General features: G+C 40.9%; 1 protein-coding gene across 2 annotated transcripts in view; it reads right to left on the reverse strand.

Annotated features, from left to right (window-relative positions):
• The window catches only part of Dnaaf11 (dynein axonemal assembly factor 11), a 78,625-nt gene that overhangs the window by 35,205 nt on the left and 28,764 nt on the right, over positions 1-14,656 (reverse strand). For both annotated transcript variants that reach the window (XM_090339422.1, XM_090339421.1), the window contains exons 5-9: positions 11,766-11,989; positions 8,989-9,180; positions 6,461-6,538; positions 2,465-2,530; positions 717-786 (exon numbers count right to left, since the gene is read on the reverse strand). In XM_090339422.1, the coding sequence (XP_090195548.1) occupies positions 717-786; positions 2,465-2,530; positions 6,461-6,538; positions 8,989-9,180; positions 11,766-11,989 (630 nt within the window). The remainder of the gene's footprint in view (positions 1-716; positions 787-2,464; positions 2,531-6,460; positions 6,539-8,988; positions 9,181-11,765; positions 11,990-14,656) is intronic.

Raw genomic sequence — 14,656 nt, forward strand, 5'->3', positions numbered from 1 at the left:
AAGTGGCAGTTATCAAGAAAAAGGTCTCATTACATGAGAGGATGATCTCAAGGTCACATTAGGTAAGGAGATGACCTTGAGGGTGCCTTAGATGTAACCTCAAGCAGTATTTATTTTCATTCCAAAGTCACAGCATGCTGTTCAGTGAAAACAATGTGCTTTGATTCATTGTGGGGTAGAAAAAAAGTATACTGTGCTCAAAGTCGATGGACTATTTTTACCTTACTTAATAAATAATCTAAAGAACGGTCTTCAATCACCATGCAACCCTGTGACTATTTATAGTAGAAAAGTAATTTATGGATAAAATATTAACTAATTTCCATTTTAACGGAATTAAGCTAATCTATATGAATGCCAGAATAATAAAAAAAATTCAGTTTCAAAAATTAGCAAATGAGCAGGCCCCTGAATAAAATCTTAGCACTTTAGAATGGGGTAGGCTGTTACCTTCATGTACAGCCCCCAGCCATGCCATCAGCTTTGTAAATATGTGACACGCTGGCACGGGTTTAAAGGATCAGTGTTCCCAGCCACACAATGCCAGCAGTCATGCTGATCATCATCCCCGAGCTATAAAATCACGTGCCGAAAAACAGCACTCTGACTGTGTTTTTTATTTTCTATTTTACTGATATCGAAGGTTGTTTTGAAGCAACGCAGCTTAGATTGAGGCTAAGCTTTGAAACTCTCACCATCTCTAGGACTGTACCTACCTTGCCTTTGACCACTACGCGGACGTAAGTTGGCTGCACGTCCACCTCAATTAAAGAGGTATCCATATACCTGCAAAGTGAAGCGAATCAGATCTTGTCATTTTCACAAACATTGACGTTTAAATATGTAACATGTAATCATACTACAAAGCCATTTTAAGAAAGTTTAAAATTTCTATGCTAAATATGTCCTAAAAAAATTAGCTTTAAATTAGTCCTAGTCCAGTAGAAAAATTCAAGACATCAGCAACTTCATTCTTAGACCCACAAATACACTTGTCATTGATTGCCCCTAGCCCAAAAATATCTGAGGTCTAAAACACCAGAGGTTTGCAAAAAAAATGGTTCCCCATGCTTTCCCACGAGCATTTTATTTTAAGCCTCTAAAGTTTGTGCAGGCCAGATGCTGAATTCATTGTACTTGAGGCTGGTAACCATCAATCCTTGCCGCATGCTCGGGCCTCTCCAGGGCTACAGCTGTTTAGCAACTGGGCGGGGACTGGTTCTCTTCCAGGAAAGAGATGGCTTCTCCCCTGGAAAGCACGCACCGCCGAACAAACAAGATCTATCGTGGACAGCAGACACTCCCAGGTCTCATGAGCAAATGAAAGATTTCCATTTCACGTCATTCAAAAAAGTAGAACATCTCACCAGATAATTGTCTACATTTAAAAATACTGATTGTGAAGGCCAGGCAGGAAAGCGCATAAAGAGGCTATAGGCTTGGCTTGGAGTCTTGAGCACAGAGGCCGTAACATGTGCACACCTTGAAGACATCATGGTAGGTCAAAGAAGTTAGGTACAAAGGCCATGCATACTGTATGGCTCTAGTTACATGAAATATCCTAGAATAGGCATGTTCTCAAAATTTAAAAGCACAAGAGATAAAGGAAAGATAGGAAGGAAAGCTGGAGCAATAAGAGGCACCTGGAAGTGGCCCCCGTGATGATCAGAAGCACTTCTAGTGAGCCACAGGGTCTACCATAAAGCAGGGTGGCCTGCCACCAGGAAGGGTAGAAAGGAGCCAGGCACAGGTCTGGATGGTACCACCACAGGGATTTGGGAGAGCTGAGAATGTAGCAGTGAGGGACAACAGGACACCGGGTTCCTCCTGTCCACTAGAATAAGGTACGTGAGAGCCAGTCACCAGTGGAAGGGGCAGGGCAGAAATGTCCTTGCTGATCAGGAAGCAGGAGCCTATCTCCAGTACCCTAACATGGGCAGAGGGAAGGACTGGCCACCTGAGTCGTATTATTATACTAAAACATCTGGAAGAACACTAAGGACTATGGAGCAAAGTGGCTGTCTTACAAGAGAGGGTCTGTGCGCATTCTGTGTCAGAACAGCAAAGTGTTCACAATTATGTGGGCCACTCCAGAGTCCCCAGGCGTGGGCAGGGGGTTTAATTTTCCTTTCGCTGCCATTCTTCTCAAAATTTACTGTAAGTTCTCCAGCTTAAAAGGGGATTTCCTTATTTACTGGGAAACTAAAATTTCACTTTCACTTGTTTGAGAACTAACAGAGAAGAAGAGTTAGAACACACTTGAAATCCCAGCCCTGGAGAGGTAGGAGGGCTCTTTCTGAGGCTGGTGTGAGAACAAGGCCCTGCTTGGCCTATGCAGCAAGACCTTGTTTCAGAAAAAAAAAAAAAACAAGCAAACAAATGACAAACAAAATTCACACACATAACAACAGCAAAAGGACTAAAGGAAATGGCATTAAATAAATGAACAGTAAAAGGTCCCTACCTATAGACAGCCAGATCCAGAACGATTTGGTTACGTTTTTCATCATCTTTCAAAGAAAAGTCAAGCCTGAACATAATACATTGGGGGAACAGGAAAAGAGAAGGAGATATAATTTATATTAGGATTCTATAGCTATCAATATCATATAATCAAGTGCATTAATAATTACATTAATTTTTTCTTATTGACAAAGCTATTTGGATCATTAGAAAACTATACTAATATTAACTTTTCAATAGGAGCCTACAAGAAATCAATAAATTACTTATTGTTGACCTGAGACTCTTAGGAGAAAATGATGCACAAAACATAGCTTTGGTGCAGAGACAGAGACATCTGGTGGCAGAAATTTTCTTTTTCCATTTTACCTGAGTTTGCTAGAACTGAACTAACACGCTGGGACAATACGTGGAGACTATGTGTCCCACGTGGAGACTATGTTCAGTCTGTGCTGTCTCACTTTTCCTTGCTATCTGTTTCTCTTCTCCTCTCACTGCTGTCTCTGCCACTCTCTGGGAGAGCTTGAAATGCAGCCAGTGATTTATACAGATGAAGAAAACAGTACTTGGAGAGCTGGCATAGCTAGAGGAAAGGCAGCACTTGAACTAAATGCCCCGGTCTTCTGCCCATATGGTTGATAGAGTTGACCAGTACAGTTTCCATACTATCAGTGTAGGTCTTAGAGTAATTTTGTCAGCTTTCTTTTCAGCATGTCCCGTATTATACTATAAATATATAAAACCCAGCAATATTACAGAGCTTAACATTAGCTCTAGATTTAGCAGCAGTAGGTCTACTGTATTAAATACTTTTTACTTTTCCCAACAAATAAAGCTCTGAAGCTACTTTGTGTGCTGTCCCCTCTGCCATGATTATTTATTGACCGATTCTCCAACCAGGCAACTTGAGTTCTTACGTCACTGAAAGACAATTTCTGAGAGGTTTCTGAGGCAAAGGCTCCACTGTCTGTTTTCCCTTAAAGGAAACATAAAGTTTGATTCAAAAGAGACAAATGTATATATTGAAGAACAACTGTATTTCCCAACCTCCTTTGCATCTTACGTGAAGTCACATGTTTTAGTTTTGTGAGGGGAAGTGTTGTATGGTATTTTCCAGAAAATTTCCTTAAAGAGTGGTGTGTGTGTCTTGTACTGTCAGCCTTCTTTATGCCCTAAGAGGAACAGATTGTAGGAGGCCAGCCGATATCATAGAGATGACTTCACAAGGGATTGTCATTGCCTAGGCAGGAGGCAGTGTTGAAATGCTTTACGTGATGGTGGAAGAATTCATGGATAGTTGGATTCTGGTCAGATTGGATGAAAACCTCAAGAAGCCCAGTGTTTAAACAAAGCACAAGAAGGGGAAGAATGGAGGCCATGATGGCTTTCGCTTAAGAGAATGGGTAAAGGGTTATCACTGAGATGGAGGCAGAGGAAGATAGGGACAACATGACAGCAGGTTAGACATCAGGAGTTCTTTTTAATCAGGTGTTTGTAATAGTTTTATAACAATGCAGTGAGTGATGTCACCTAGCTAAATAGACATAAGAATCTTTAACTCAGGAAAGAGGCTAGCTCTGGTCATGAAACGTGATGACATCCACTGAGAACATGAATGTGAAAAGAGAAGACAGCTGAGCACTTTGCTGCAGAGTGCTTACGAGACAAAACAGAAAGGACTTAACCAAGCATAAGAAGAGCAGTTAGTAAGGAAAAGAAAACTCAGAAGGCAGTGGAAGACACTGCTTTGAGAAGGAAGGAGTTTAATGCCCAATTAGATCCGAATTCACCAAGTCAAATAAGACAGGGGCTGAGTATGGAGCATTTACTGTGGAAACGGTGGGTCTAAAGAAGCTTTCCAGATGGGCACACAGAAATGGCTCTAAAAAGAAAACTTGAAGTAAGAACATGGAGACAAAACCCACTGAGAACTTCAGATATTCTGTGGGGTACACAGCAGACCTGGAAGGGAAAGATAGTTGGATTTCCTGAATATTTGTCTGGATACTGGCAGAGATGCAAGAGCACAGGGGTCACTAAGAAGCCAGGAAGTTGATGGGAAGAGGGGCTGTGATCTGCAAGGCAGCAGAGGCTAAATTGTGACCTCCAGATTTACCCATCACCACAGGACCTTGGATTGTTTCCCTTTTTTTCAATGAAATAAGAACCTAGACCCTCAGCTAAGAACAGGTCTTCCCAGGTGAGGGCAAGCATGGGTGGGGATAGTGTCCTTGATAACATACAGTGTCAGTGTTTTGTGAGGTGATAACAATGGCATGAGGAAGAGACAAGAAAGATGAAGGTATGCCAGGATTGATTACTTTGAGAACACATAGAAACAAAGCAGGGGGAAAGAATGTGAGACCACTGGTCAGAAATGAAGTGGCCAAAGAGCCGAGGGTCAAGTTGTGGATGAGAACAGGCAGAGGGGGCGGCATCCTGGGATCTCCTGTATCCTGCAAGTGGAAGGTTAGGGCTGTTGGGCTGGGAAGTTCAATGGTACTAACCCAGGAAGGAGGTCTGGGCCTTGGCAGAGCGAAGAAGCATGGAGGAATGAGGAGAAAGGCTGTGAATTGCCCTGTGGTCCCTGGTGAGGAGGAGCAGGAGCAGTGGTGGAAGCAGACCTTCAGTCCAAGTCCTTGAACGGAGATAAAGGTGAGGATACCGGTCTGTTGATGAAGCCTGACCTGCAGAGGACAGAGGCAGAGGCACCAAGAGAGGGAGAGGATATGGCTCACAGGAGAAAGATTCTCGGCAGGATGATGGCTTGGTGGAAGGATGGGTGGCCAATCCCTGGCAGGAGTAGCTAATCAGAGTGGGAGGTGGGGCTTAGTTGGAGATTGGTCTTAGGGGCAGGTACATTGTTTAGGATGACGAGAAGAGTGGAGTTCTTCCTGGTGGCATGTGGACTTATGGAGATCTTCCTTCTGCCACTGGCATAATCTCAACACTGGATTTTTAAGATCCATGAAGAACGCTTCTGCCACAATCACTGCTGCATATGCAGGGCCCGATAGTATAGGAATGTTGCTGCATTCCTCTGTGTTGGATGGATACAGAAGGCTGAGGGCTGCAGGAGAGACCTGATTACAGAAATCACTAGAACTGTGCTGCATTAATCAAACATATCACTGACTCTGAGAAAGTTGTTTCCCTCTCAGGCAGAAGTTTAGACCTGAGGAAGAGAAATGTTACCTGGAAATAACTCTAGATAATGTCTTTATCTTGGTGATGACATAGCAAATGGAAAAATAGAAGCAAAGAGTCTGTGATTAGTAGTTTATAATAGCATCGGGTACTGGTGGCTCATGCCTGTAATCCTAGCTACTCAGAAGGCTGAGATCTGAGGACTGCAGTTCAAAGCCAGCCTGGGCAAGAAAGTCCATGATACTCTTATCCCTAATTAACTACTAGAAAAAAAAAAACAGAAGTAGTGCTATAGACCAACAAGAGAAAAAAGAAGAAAGGCAAAGATTTCATGTTTAGTCTATCTTTTAGGGTATATATTCATTTTAGCATGCTTTCTTTAACACAAGGTGTTGCCTGGCTTAGAATTTCCAGTCTGAATAGTGTTCCTCTCTGATTAACCTCATTTAGATATTTCTATCCATCTTTCCATAGCTTCAAATTCTTTGTAGTTGGATTCCAGAGGAGAATGATGCAAATGAGATAGATGTCTAAGTGTTCTCAGCCAACTTGCTACTGAAGAGCTTGAAAAATACATATATATAACAATCATGCAGTGGCAATTTCTAGGCATAAAATTGTGTGTGGTCCAAAATTTCATCGAAGACATAAATAAGATTTCCATATGTCAGGATCACTTTCTAGAAGCCAAAGAAAGGATGAGCTTGAAAACATCATGGATGTTTGGCTCTCGCTCATCAATGAAGTGACATTACTATTAGACTTGTCAAGCTCTTCGTGTGCTCCTGGCAAAGCCGGTCTGACACTGCAGGCCTGCCATGACCACTACTCCCCACGTGGCCTCACGTACTTGGGTGCGTTGACATTCAGGGCCTTCCCGTCCTCAGTGACCAAAGTCCGGGGCAGTTTCACTGTCTTCCTTTTGTCACTGAATGAGGCAGTGGGGAGGAGGAAAAGAAACAAAGAGACATAAAAGTTATGCGCAGATCTTCGTGGAACAGTTTAAGAAAAATTAATCAGACATCTGTGACTGCACCAACAATTGACTTAGGAAGTCGAATTCCTTTAATGCTATGCTGGGGATTAAATAAAATCAGGGCCAGATACCATATGCATATGACATTATCACAATGAAATCTCTTATACTATTAATGTACACTAATTATAAAACCCTAAATGTAAAGACAAATAAAGTTAGTTTTTGATATGGTCGTATCTAGAGCTATAAAGCAAAAATATGACCAAGACAATCTGCCAGATCATTTGAATGGGGGAAGAAAACTCCTTTTCATGAAATACCCATGAATATTTAAATGAGTCTATTTTATGCATGATTTACCCAGATAACTGTCAATTCTCCATTTGTGTATAGAGCTTCTGCTTTAGCTAAAATTGTAATTTTTAAAATACCAAGGAGAATCTATTCTGTAGAAATAAAAATACCAGTACATAAGGGACTATGTAAAAAGATGGCTCACAGCATCATTTATAGTGGTGAAACCCAGAAATGTGGTCGTCTGTGTCAATGAACATATGATTGTACCCAGTATGGTACATTCACACTAGGAGATATCTGACATTGACTCAAAATGTTTTTGTTCTTTACCTACCAATCAAGAAACGTATTGATGATTCATTTGCTAACAATAAATAAGAGTACACCTTTCATTTCTTTGTGCAGTGCTGAAGATCAAATCAGGTCTTTAAGCATGCTAGGAGAGTTGGCTCCCACTCAGCTATATACCCCAGCACACATTAACATTTCCATGAATCCCACAGGATAGAGAGGGAGCAAAAACTGTGGTGGTGTCTACTGAAGCCTGTGAACCGTCATCATATGTGAGATTGAAATATATATATTTAATGGCCATAAAAATCTCAATTAAAAGCACACTAGAAGTTCAAAGTTTCCTTTGCTTTTTACAACTTAATCATCTAAACAAAGTTGTCCATCTCACCTTTTAGATCTTGTTTATATATACACAGATTTTATTTTATTGTTTTATTTTGCTTTTGCCTTTTTTTTTTGCCATTACTGAGGTTTGAACTCAGGACCTTTCTAAGCTTTCTCACTCAATTGGTGTTCTATCACTTGGGTCATTCCTCCAGCCCTGCTTTTTCTGTTCATTTTGGAGATGGCATTTGGTGGCATTTGGCATTTCTCCAGATACCAGCCTCCTAAGTAATTAAGATCACAGCATAATCACTGGTGTCCAAATAGCCAATTAATTTTTATGAAGATAATTTTAAGTCATGTTTTAAATAGAAATGATGTACCATTTTTATAGCTACTTGTCAACATCATATAGAGTGCACAGAGAGCATCAAGACATAAAACTTGTGGCTTCCTCTCCATATGTAAACTGCCATGTTTCACAGACAAATATTCTGGATAAAAAATTGGCCGATTGTTATACCTCTCTATATCTCCCCGCTAAATAAAGCAAAATTTATGGAAGTAGTCGATGTTTTAATAGTCTTTCTACTTTTTTCTTCTCTCTTCTAGTTGACAATCACAGGGAGATATATTATACTTGATTCACCTCATTGCCATGCAGATTGTATTCTCAATCTCATAAATTTCAAATATTTCTGAGAGATATATTTTGCCAGACTAGATTAAGCAGAGACATGAGAACATATGACATAAGAAGATACCTTTAAAAGAAGCACCCTGAAAACAACAGTATCCTAGCTTCTGAAAAATCATCAAATTATATGTAAACACTCCAAAAGTGACATTATTCCATTAAATGTCCAAGAAAGGTCTATTGTAAAAACAAAGTGCCTAATGAAACTAATTTTAATTCTTCAGTTTGAAAATCAATAGAACAGATTTAAATGAGCTAATTTTTACCTTGTAAACTGACCTTTTTCATTATCCATGCCAACTAGTATTTGTAACCCAGAACAATGGTTGCTAAATAATGTAAAGTGGTTAAAAACTACTCATAAAAACAAATCTTTAGAGATAAAGAAGCTATCTCAATATTAATGAAAAGTGCTAACCCTGTGTGGCGGTTAACAAAGGTGACACACAGGTGTTAAGTCAAATGATATGCAATTATGAAAATATAGCCCAAGCCAGGTCCTGTCAGCTCATTTCTACAATCCTAGCTATTCAGGAGGCTGAGATCTAAGGATCATAATTCAAAGGCAGCCCAGAAGACATTCTTATTTCCAATTAATCAGCAAAAACCATGGAGCGGAGGTGTAACTCAAGTGGTAGAGTACTGGCTTTGAGTGGGAAATAGAAATGAAAGCCAGGGCCCTGAGCTCAAGCCCCAGAACTAACACAAATAAATAAATTTAAAAAGAATTTTAAAATATAGCCTACAAAAGAGTGCTGCCTTATTTCAGTAGTAGAAGAATGAATACCTTGACTTCTCCTGGGCTTTCCGTTGCTTTTCCACATGTCTAAGAGTTTCCAATCTAGATTCAGGTGTAAACACAGATGGTTTGTTCCAGAATTCCAGGTCATCTTCACTTTCCTCTGATTTCTTGGTGCTGTGTTGCTCTTCTTGCATGTCTGGGGCCTGAACATGGCTTTGGCTTTCAGTAGAAGATGGGCTGCAAAATCAGTAGACACAGAACGTATAAGCAAAAATGAATTCATGAGTTTTACTTTTAACATTTCTCCTTTATCTCACAATACAATATTTACTTTTGATTGATAATGTCTCCAAGTGTCTAAATGAGCTAAGTTGGGGCAGGTTCTCATCCTCTATTGCCCAAACATAGCACATCTGAATTAAGGTTGCCTAAGCCTAGCTGGTGTGAATTACCTGAGGGGGGGTATTAAAAGTACAGATTCCTGGGCTTCCATAGAATCTCTTTAATACACTGGTAATTCTTACAGTATTTTGCAGGAAGGTCTGGTAATGAGCAGGCATGGAGACCACTTGGATGATGCAGTAGAGTGAACTGATTAGGAAACAAACAAAAATCTTTTTCAAAAGGACCCTGAAAACCTGCTTCCCATTCACGATCAAATATCCTACTATAGGCACTTCCATGAACAGCTAAAACCCGTATCCAAGATTTAAAAAGGCTTCAGAGTGGGCCTGGAGTTTGGCCTAGTGGTAGAGTGCTTGCCTAGCATGCATGAAGTCCTGAGTTCGAGTCTTTGGTACCATATATATAGAAAAAAGCTCAAGTGGTAGAGCTCCAGCCTTGAGAAAGCCCAAGGACAGTACTCAAGCCCTGAGCTCAAAGCCCAGGACTGGAAAAAAAAAAGGCTTCAGATTAAATAAATTTTAGACATATGTCTAAGTATATGTCCTTCCTTCCTTCTTCAAGATTCTCTACTGGCTCAGTCCAAGATTGGGTGATGACTGGGAAAGCCTGCTATAGCTTCACTATGCTGCCACCTCTGGAGTCAGTGCCAGATGCTGGCTTCTGTTCTTACCAGCACCATGGCAATCTTAAAGACAGTACAAGAAAGTTCAGATCACATTGCTTTGTGCTGATATGGTCAGTCCTTGACTTGTGAGAACTCATTAGCTTCTTTTGCATTGATTTTCCACATCCCCAGTCTCATTGCTGCTACCTGCTTAGGCAGGGGCCCTTTTACACAGCTCAAGCCTGGCTCTTTCTACTCCAAAGGTACATGGCCTAGGACACGGTCACAGATGGTTCACGTGAACTGGGCACAGTGTAAGCCCATTCCCATTAGCATCCTCTTTTCGGATACTTCCACTTCAGGATGCTTCTTCCTCTCAAATGGAAGCTTCCATTGAAGCTAAGATTCTCAACTCCCTTTCTTGCAACCTATGAATCAGCTTCCGAAGGACAGACACCATGGAAAATAAAGGAAGGAACAGGATCAAAGAATGTTCAAAAAGCTTCTGTTTTCTTAATGACATGTTATTTCTTATTTTTCAAAGGTCCCAAATGAACATGCAAATAGTTATTATTTCCTACATATGGGTGGTGGGACAATAGCTGCCTATTTAATTATTTTTAAACATTTATGCATGTCTGAAATGATTTGTTTTTCTGTATTTGAAGAGATTGTTATCTAAATATTTAAAGCTTTCATTATATGGAATCAAATCAACTGACTATATTTGTGATTCATTTACAATAAACAGTATAAAAAATTCAGATTCATATAAAAGACCAATTAGAAGGTTATTAATCACATGAAAATGTATTTGCCATATAACTTGCAAAACAGATGTTTTTATGATGCAATCAGAATTATTCGATTTATAATCGTGATTTTAATTTTTTCTAAAATATTCCCACTTTATAAATCAAAGTGCACCTGTTAATTCATCTTTCTTGTGCGTGGTTCAGGAAGATTTATCTGAGGTAATTTTACATGCAAATTAAGTTGCTAGTCTGTACAAAGTTTTTCTCTTCTCTTTTGAGGGGGGAGTACTGGGCTTAAACTCAGAGCTTTGCATGTGCTAGGCAGATGCTCTACTGCTTCAGCTACCATCCTTTTAGTGCTGCTTATTTTTGAGGTAGACTCTTCCTTCTTGCCCAGGTAAGCCTAGACATTGATCCTTATACTGACTCTTCCCACTGCACTGGAAATGAGAGACAGTGCAGCATTTTCGGTTAAGTCAGAAGTCTCATAAACATTTTACTCCTGCTAGCCTGGAACTGTGCTCCTCCTGTTATCTTCCAAATAGCAAGGGCTACAGGTAAGAGACATCAGCACTCACATAAGCAAAGGAAATAATGCCTCTTTGTGATGTCAATACCTAAAAGAACTCTACCTGTATCTACCTGCATGTGCAACACACACGCGCACACACACACACGCACACACACACGCACACACACACACACACACGCACACACACACGCACACACACACGCACACACACGCACACACACACACACACACACGCACACACACGCACACACGCACACACAGAAACTTTCACCACTTTTTTTTGTCGATCATGGGGCTTGTACTCTTGGTCTGGATGATGTCCCTGAGCTCTTCAGCTCAAGTACAGCACTCTACCACTTGTGTCACAGCGCCACTTCCTTTCATCACATTTTATTCTTCAAAGAGATATCCCAAAATATAACTGATAGCCCAGAATATAAGTGACACTTAACATCATAGGAAGAGAACACATTTTGTTACAGTACTACAAGTTGACTAGAAAGGTAAAGTCCACTGCTTTACGTACAGAGCAGGAGGGATGTCTGTGTACCAACGCCCATCAAAGCCGGGACCACATCTTTTGTCCTCCTTTTCAAGATCTTCCTCAAGTTTCCTCTGTGCCTCTTCTTTCTCTTTGGCCCTTTTGAGGGAGTAAGCTTTCTCCTGCTCTCTGATTTGCTGTTCAATTGCTAAGTAGTCCTGCAATGCCAGAATCCTTTCTGAGCGCTCGATTTCTTTGCCGTCCAACCACTTAGATAAAACACAATATGCATAATGTCATCATTCGAAAGTAACAGAGCAAGTCAGTCCCAAGTTGATTTGGATTGGAATATTTTTAACTTAAAAATAATGAATCATGGGCCGGGAGTTCAGCCTAGTGGTAGAGTGCACGAAGACACAGGTTCGATTCCTCGGTACCACATACATAGAAAAAAAAGCCAGAAGTGGTGCTGAGGCTCAAGTAGTAGAGCTCTACCCTTGAGAAAGTCCAAGGACAGTGCTCAGGCCCTGAGCTCAAGCCCAGGACTGGCAAAAAAATGAATTATGGGGGAGGGAAAGTGGGAAAAAATATGGGAAGGAGTATCAATGTTCAAGAAGTAATGTACCCACTACCTGACAATTGTAACTATAGCCCCCTCTATATATCACCCTGACAATAAAAAAAAATTGGGAAAAGCAAAAAAAAAGAAATAATAAATCAAAGAAAGTAGTTAATAGGAAGAATCAGAAACAGAACAGTTTACAATGTATCATTGCTGACAATAGTAAGTAGGGCTTATATCAAGGCTCTCAAAGCAGTCTGTATTAATTGTGTAACTGCTCACAATATCAAGTGTGGAGGGTTAAGTCAACTACTAGCTCCAAAACAGAACATTTCCCAAATGGCCCCCACAAAAACAAACTTTGAATTTTGCAGCCAGGTGAGCTCTGATCCAACCTATGTTCTAACTTTAACAGCACACAGAGTACAACTATTAATTGTTGTAATCCCTGTTTGCCTTTTGTACTTACAGAATACTTTTTCCAAGTTAAAATAGAAAAAAATCATCAGAAATCCGAAATGTTAAAGCAACCAGTTTAAAGATGCCCATTTATTTACCTATCATTATTCTAGAAAAGGGACGGTATTTAGAAGGATGTGGCAGGCAGATCATGATTTCCCAATAACATCCATATTCTACTCCCGGTGGTTAGATGGCAACAGACTTTTCAGAGCTAATTAAGGATAGTGAATGACCAGGACAACCTGTATTAGAATCACAGAGGTCCTGTGTATAAAAGAAGGGAGAAATATCAGAATAGTTACAGAGAAATGTAAGCCCAACACGCTGCTGGCTTTGGAAATTTATCAGGGGCTAAAGTTCTAACCTCCAGTACTTCAACATTTGGCTTTACTTAGAAACAGAGTCATCATATGTGTAATCGATTAAACATATTACAGTGAGACCATAACTCATAATCGATGCTGGAACCAAAAGAATGTGGAAAAAGACAGAAACCCGAGAGAATGCTAGGTAATGGCAAAGGCAGAGCGCGGTGCTCACTTCTGCAAGGCAAGGAGAGAGGGATGAATCAAATGTTCTGCACAGGCCAGAGACCCACCCTGCAACACATCGACTGATCATCAGGCCTCTAGAACTATGAAAGAAATCCTGTCCTTCTCGCACTCCTTGCCCCCATTACTGGGGCTTCACATATATTAGGAACACACTGCAAACACGCTCCGCCACTGGAGCTACAATCTCAGGCCTCAGAATTATGAGGTGATCGATTTCTTCAAGTTTCTGTTTTGTTACAACAGTCCTAGGAAGCTCATACATCCTTTAACACATGTACTGAAGATTGATCGCAAACGTTCAATACACTGGTAATCAAGATTCTAAAGTAGATCTACCAGTTTTAAGTACTGGTAAGAACATGTGTAAAGACATTTGACCAAAAGCTACTGTTGCCTCCTCTAGCTGTTGATTTAATGTAGTCTTTCTGAAAGGCTTGATGCGATGGTCCCCATAAGTGTGGAGAGGCACTGGGGAGAGGAGAGGGTTAGGGTGATGCAGGTAGGTTCAAACCTGACCTGTTCTACTCATGACTCATGTCAGCCCAAACATGGGGTGTACATTCTGTGAGTCCCACTGACAGCTCTGCCTCTGAACGCATCTCGCTGTCTCTTCACATACACCTTTGGAGCCATCAATAATGTGTGTACAGCAGCTGGCCCTGCTTCCAGGTAATACTTCCGTACCTGCAGCCTTAGCCTGGGAACACGGACAGGCTCAGCTGAGGGACCTGCAGCTTTCACGAACCCCAGTCCTTCAGGAAATGGCTCATAGGCTTACCCTCCTAGACCCATTCCCGAGACAATCTGCCTCTCATCATCTCTTTTAGGGGAAGCCTTTTTACGGTGATGATTATCTGGGTTCTATTTGAGAGAATTTATCTCTTATTCTAGATTCAATTCCCTGACTTACTCATTCTCATAGAAATGGTGCATCAGAAGAAACACATTCCACTGATGCATACTCAGCCATCTCTGGTGCACAGAGAACACAGCAGTCTATGCAGTGCAGGGCTCGGAGAACCGTAGAGGTGCCATCACAAATCGCAAAGAAATCGTACATGGCATGAAAATGAACACTAATCCCTTAGTTTGCTCTGCTGTATGCTGTATGATTCCAAGGTTCCAAATTCATTATATTTGAGGGTGATGGCAGGATTATTGTGATACTGTAACGTCTGCTGCCTTATAACTTTTACCACAAGACAGGTCAGAGAAACTCTAATCTCCCTCTGCCTAGAGCAGGCCATAGAAAAAGTCGCCCACCTGTCTTGTCTGTCGGTAGGTTCCCATCCTCATTCAAGAAGACAGGACCCTCTTTCCTTCCCTACACCCCTGGAGGTTGGATAGTTTCCATAAGC

This window comes from Megascapheus bottae, chromosome 9 (assembly GCF_031878675.1).
Source record: "Megascapheus bottae isolate mThoBot1 chromosome 9, mThoBot2.hap1, whole genome shotgun sequence".
Taxonomy (NCBI): domain Eukaryota; kingdom Metazoa; phylum Chordata; class Mammalia; order Rodentia; family Geomyidae; genus Megascapheus; species Megascapheus bottae.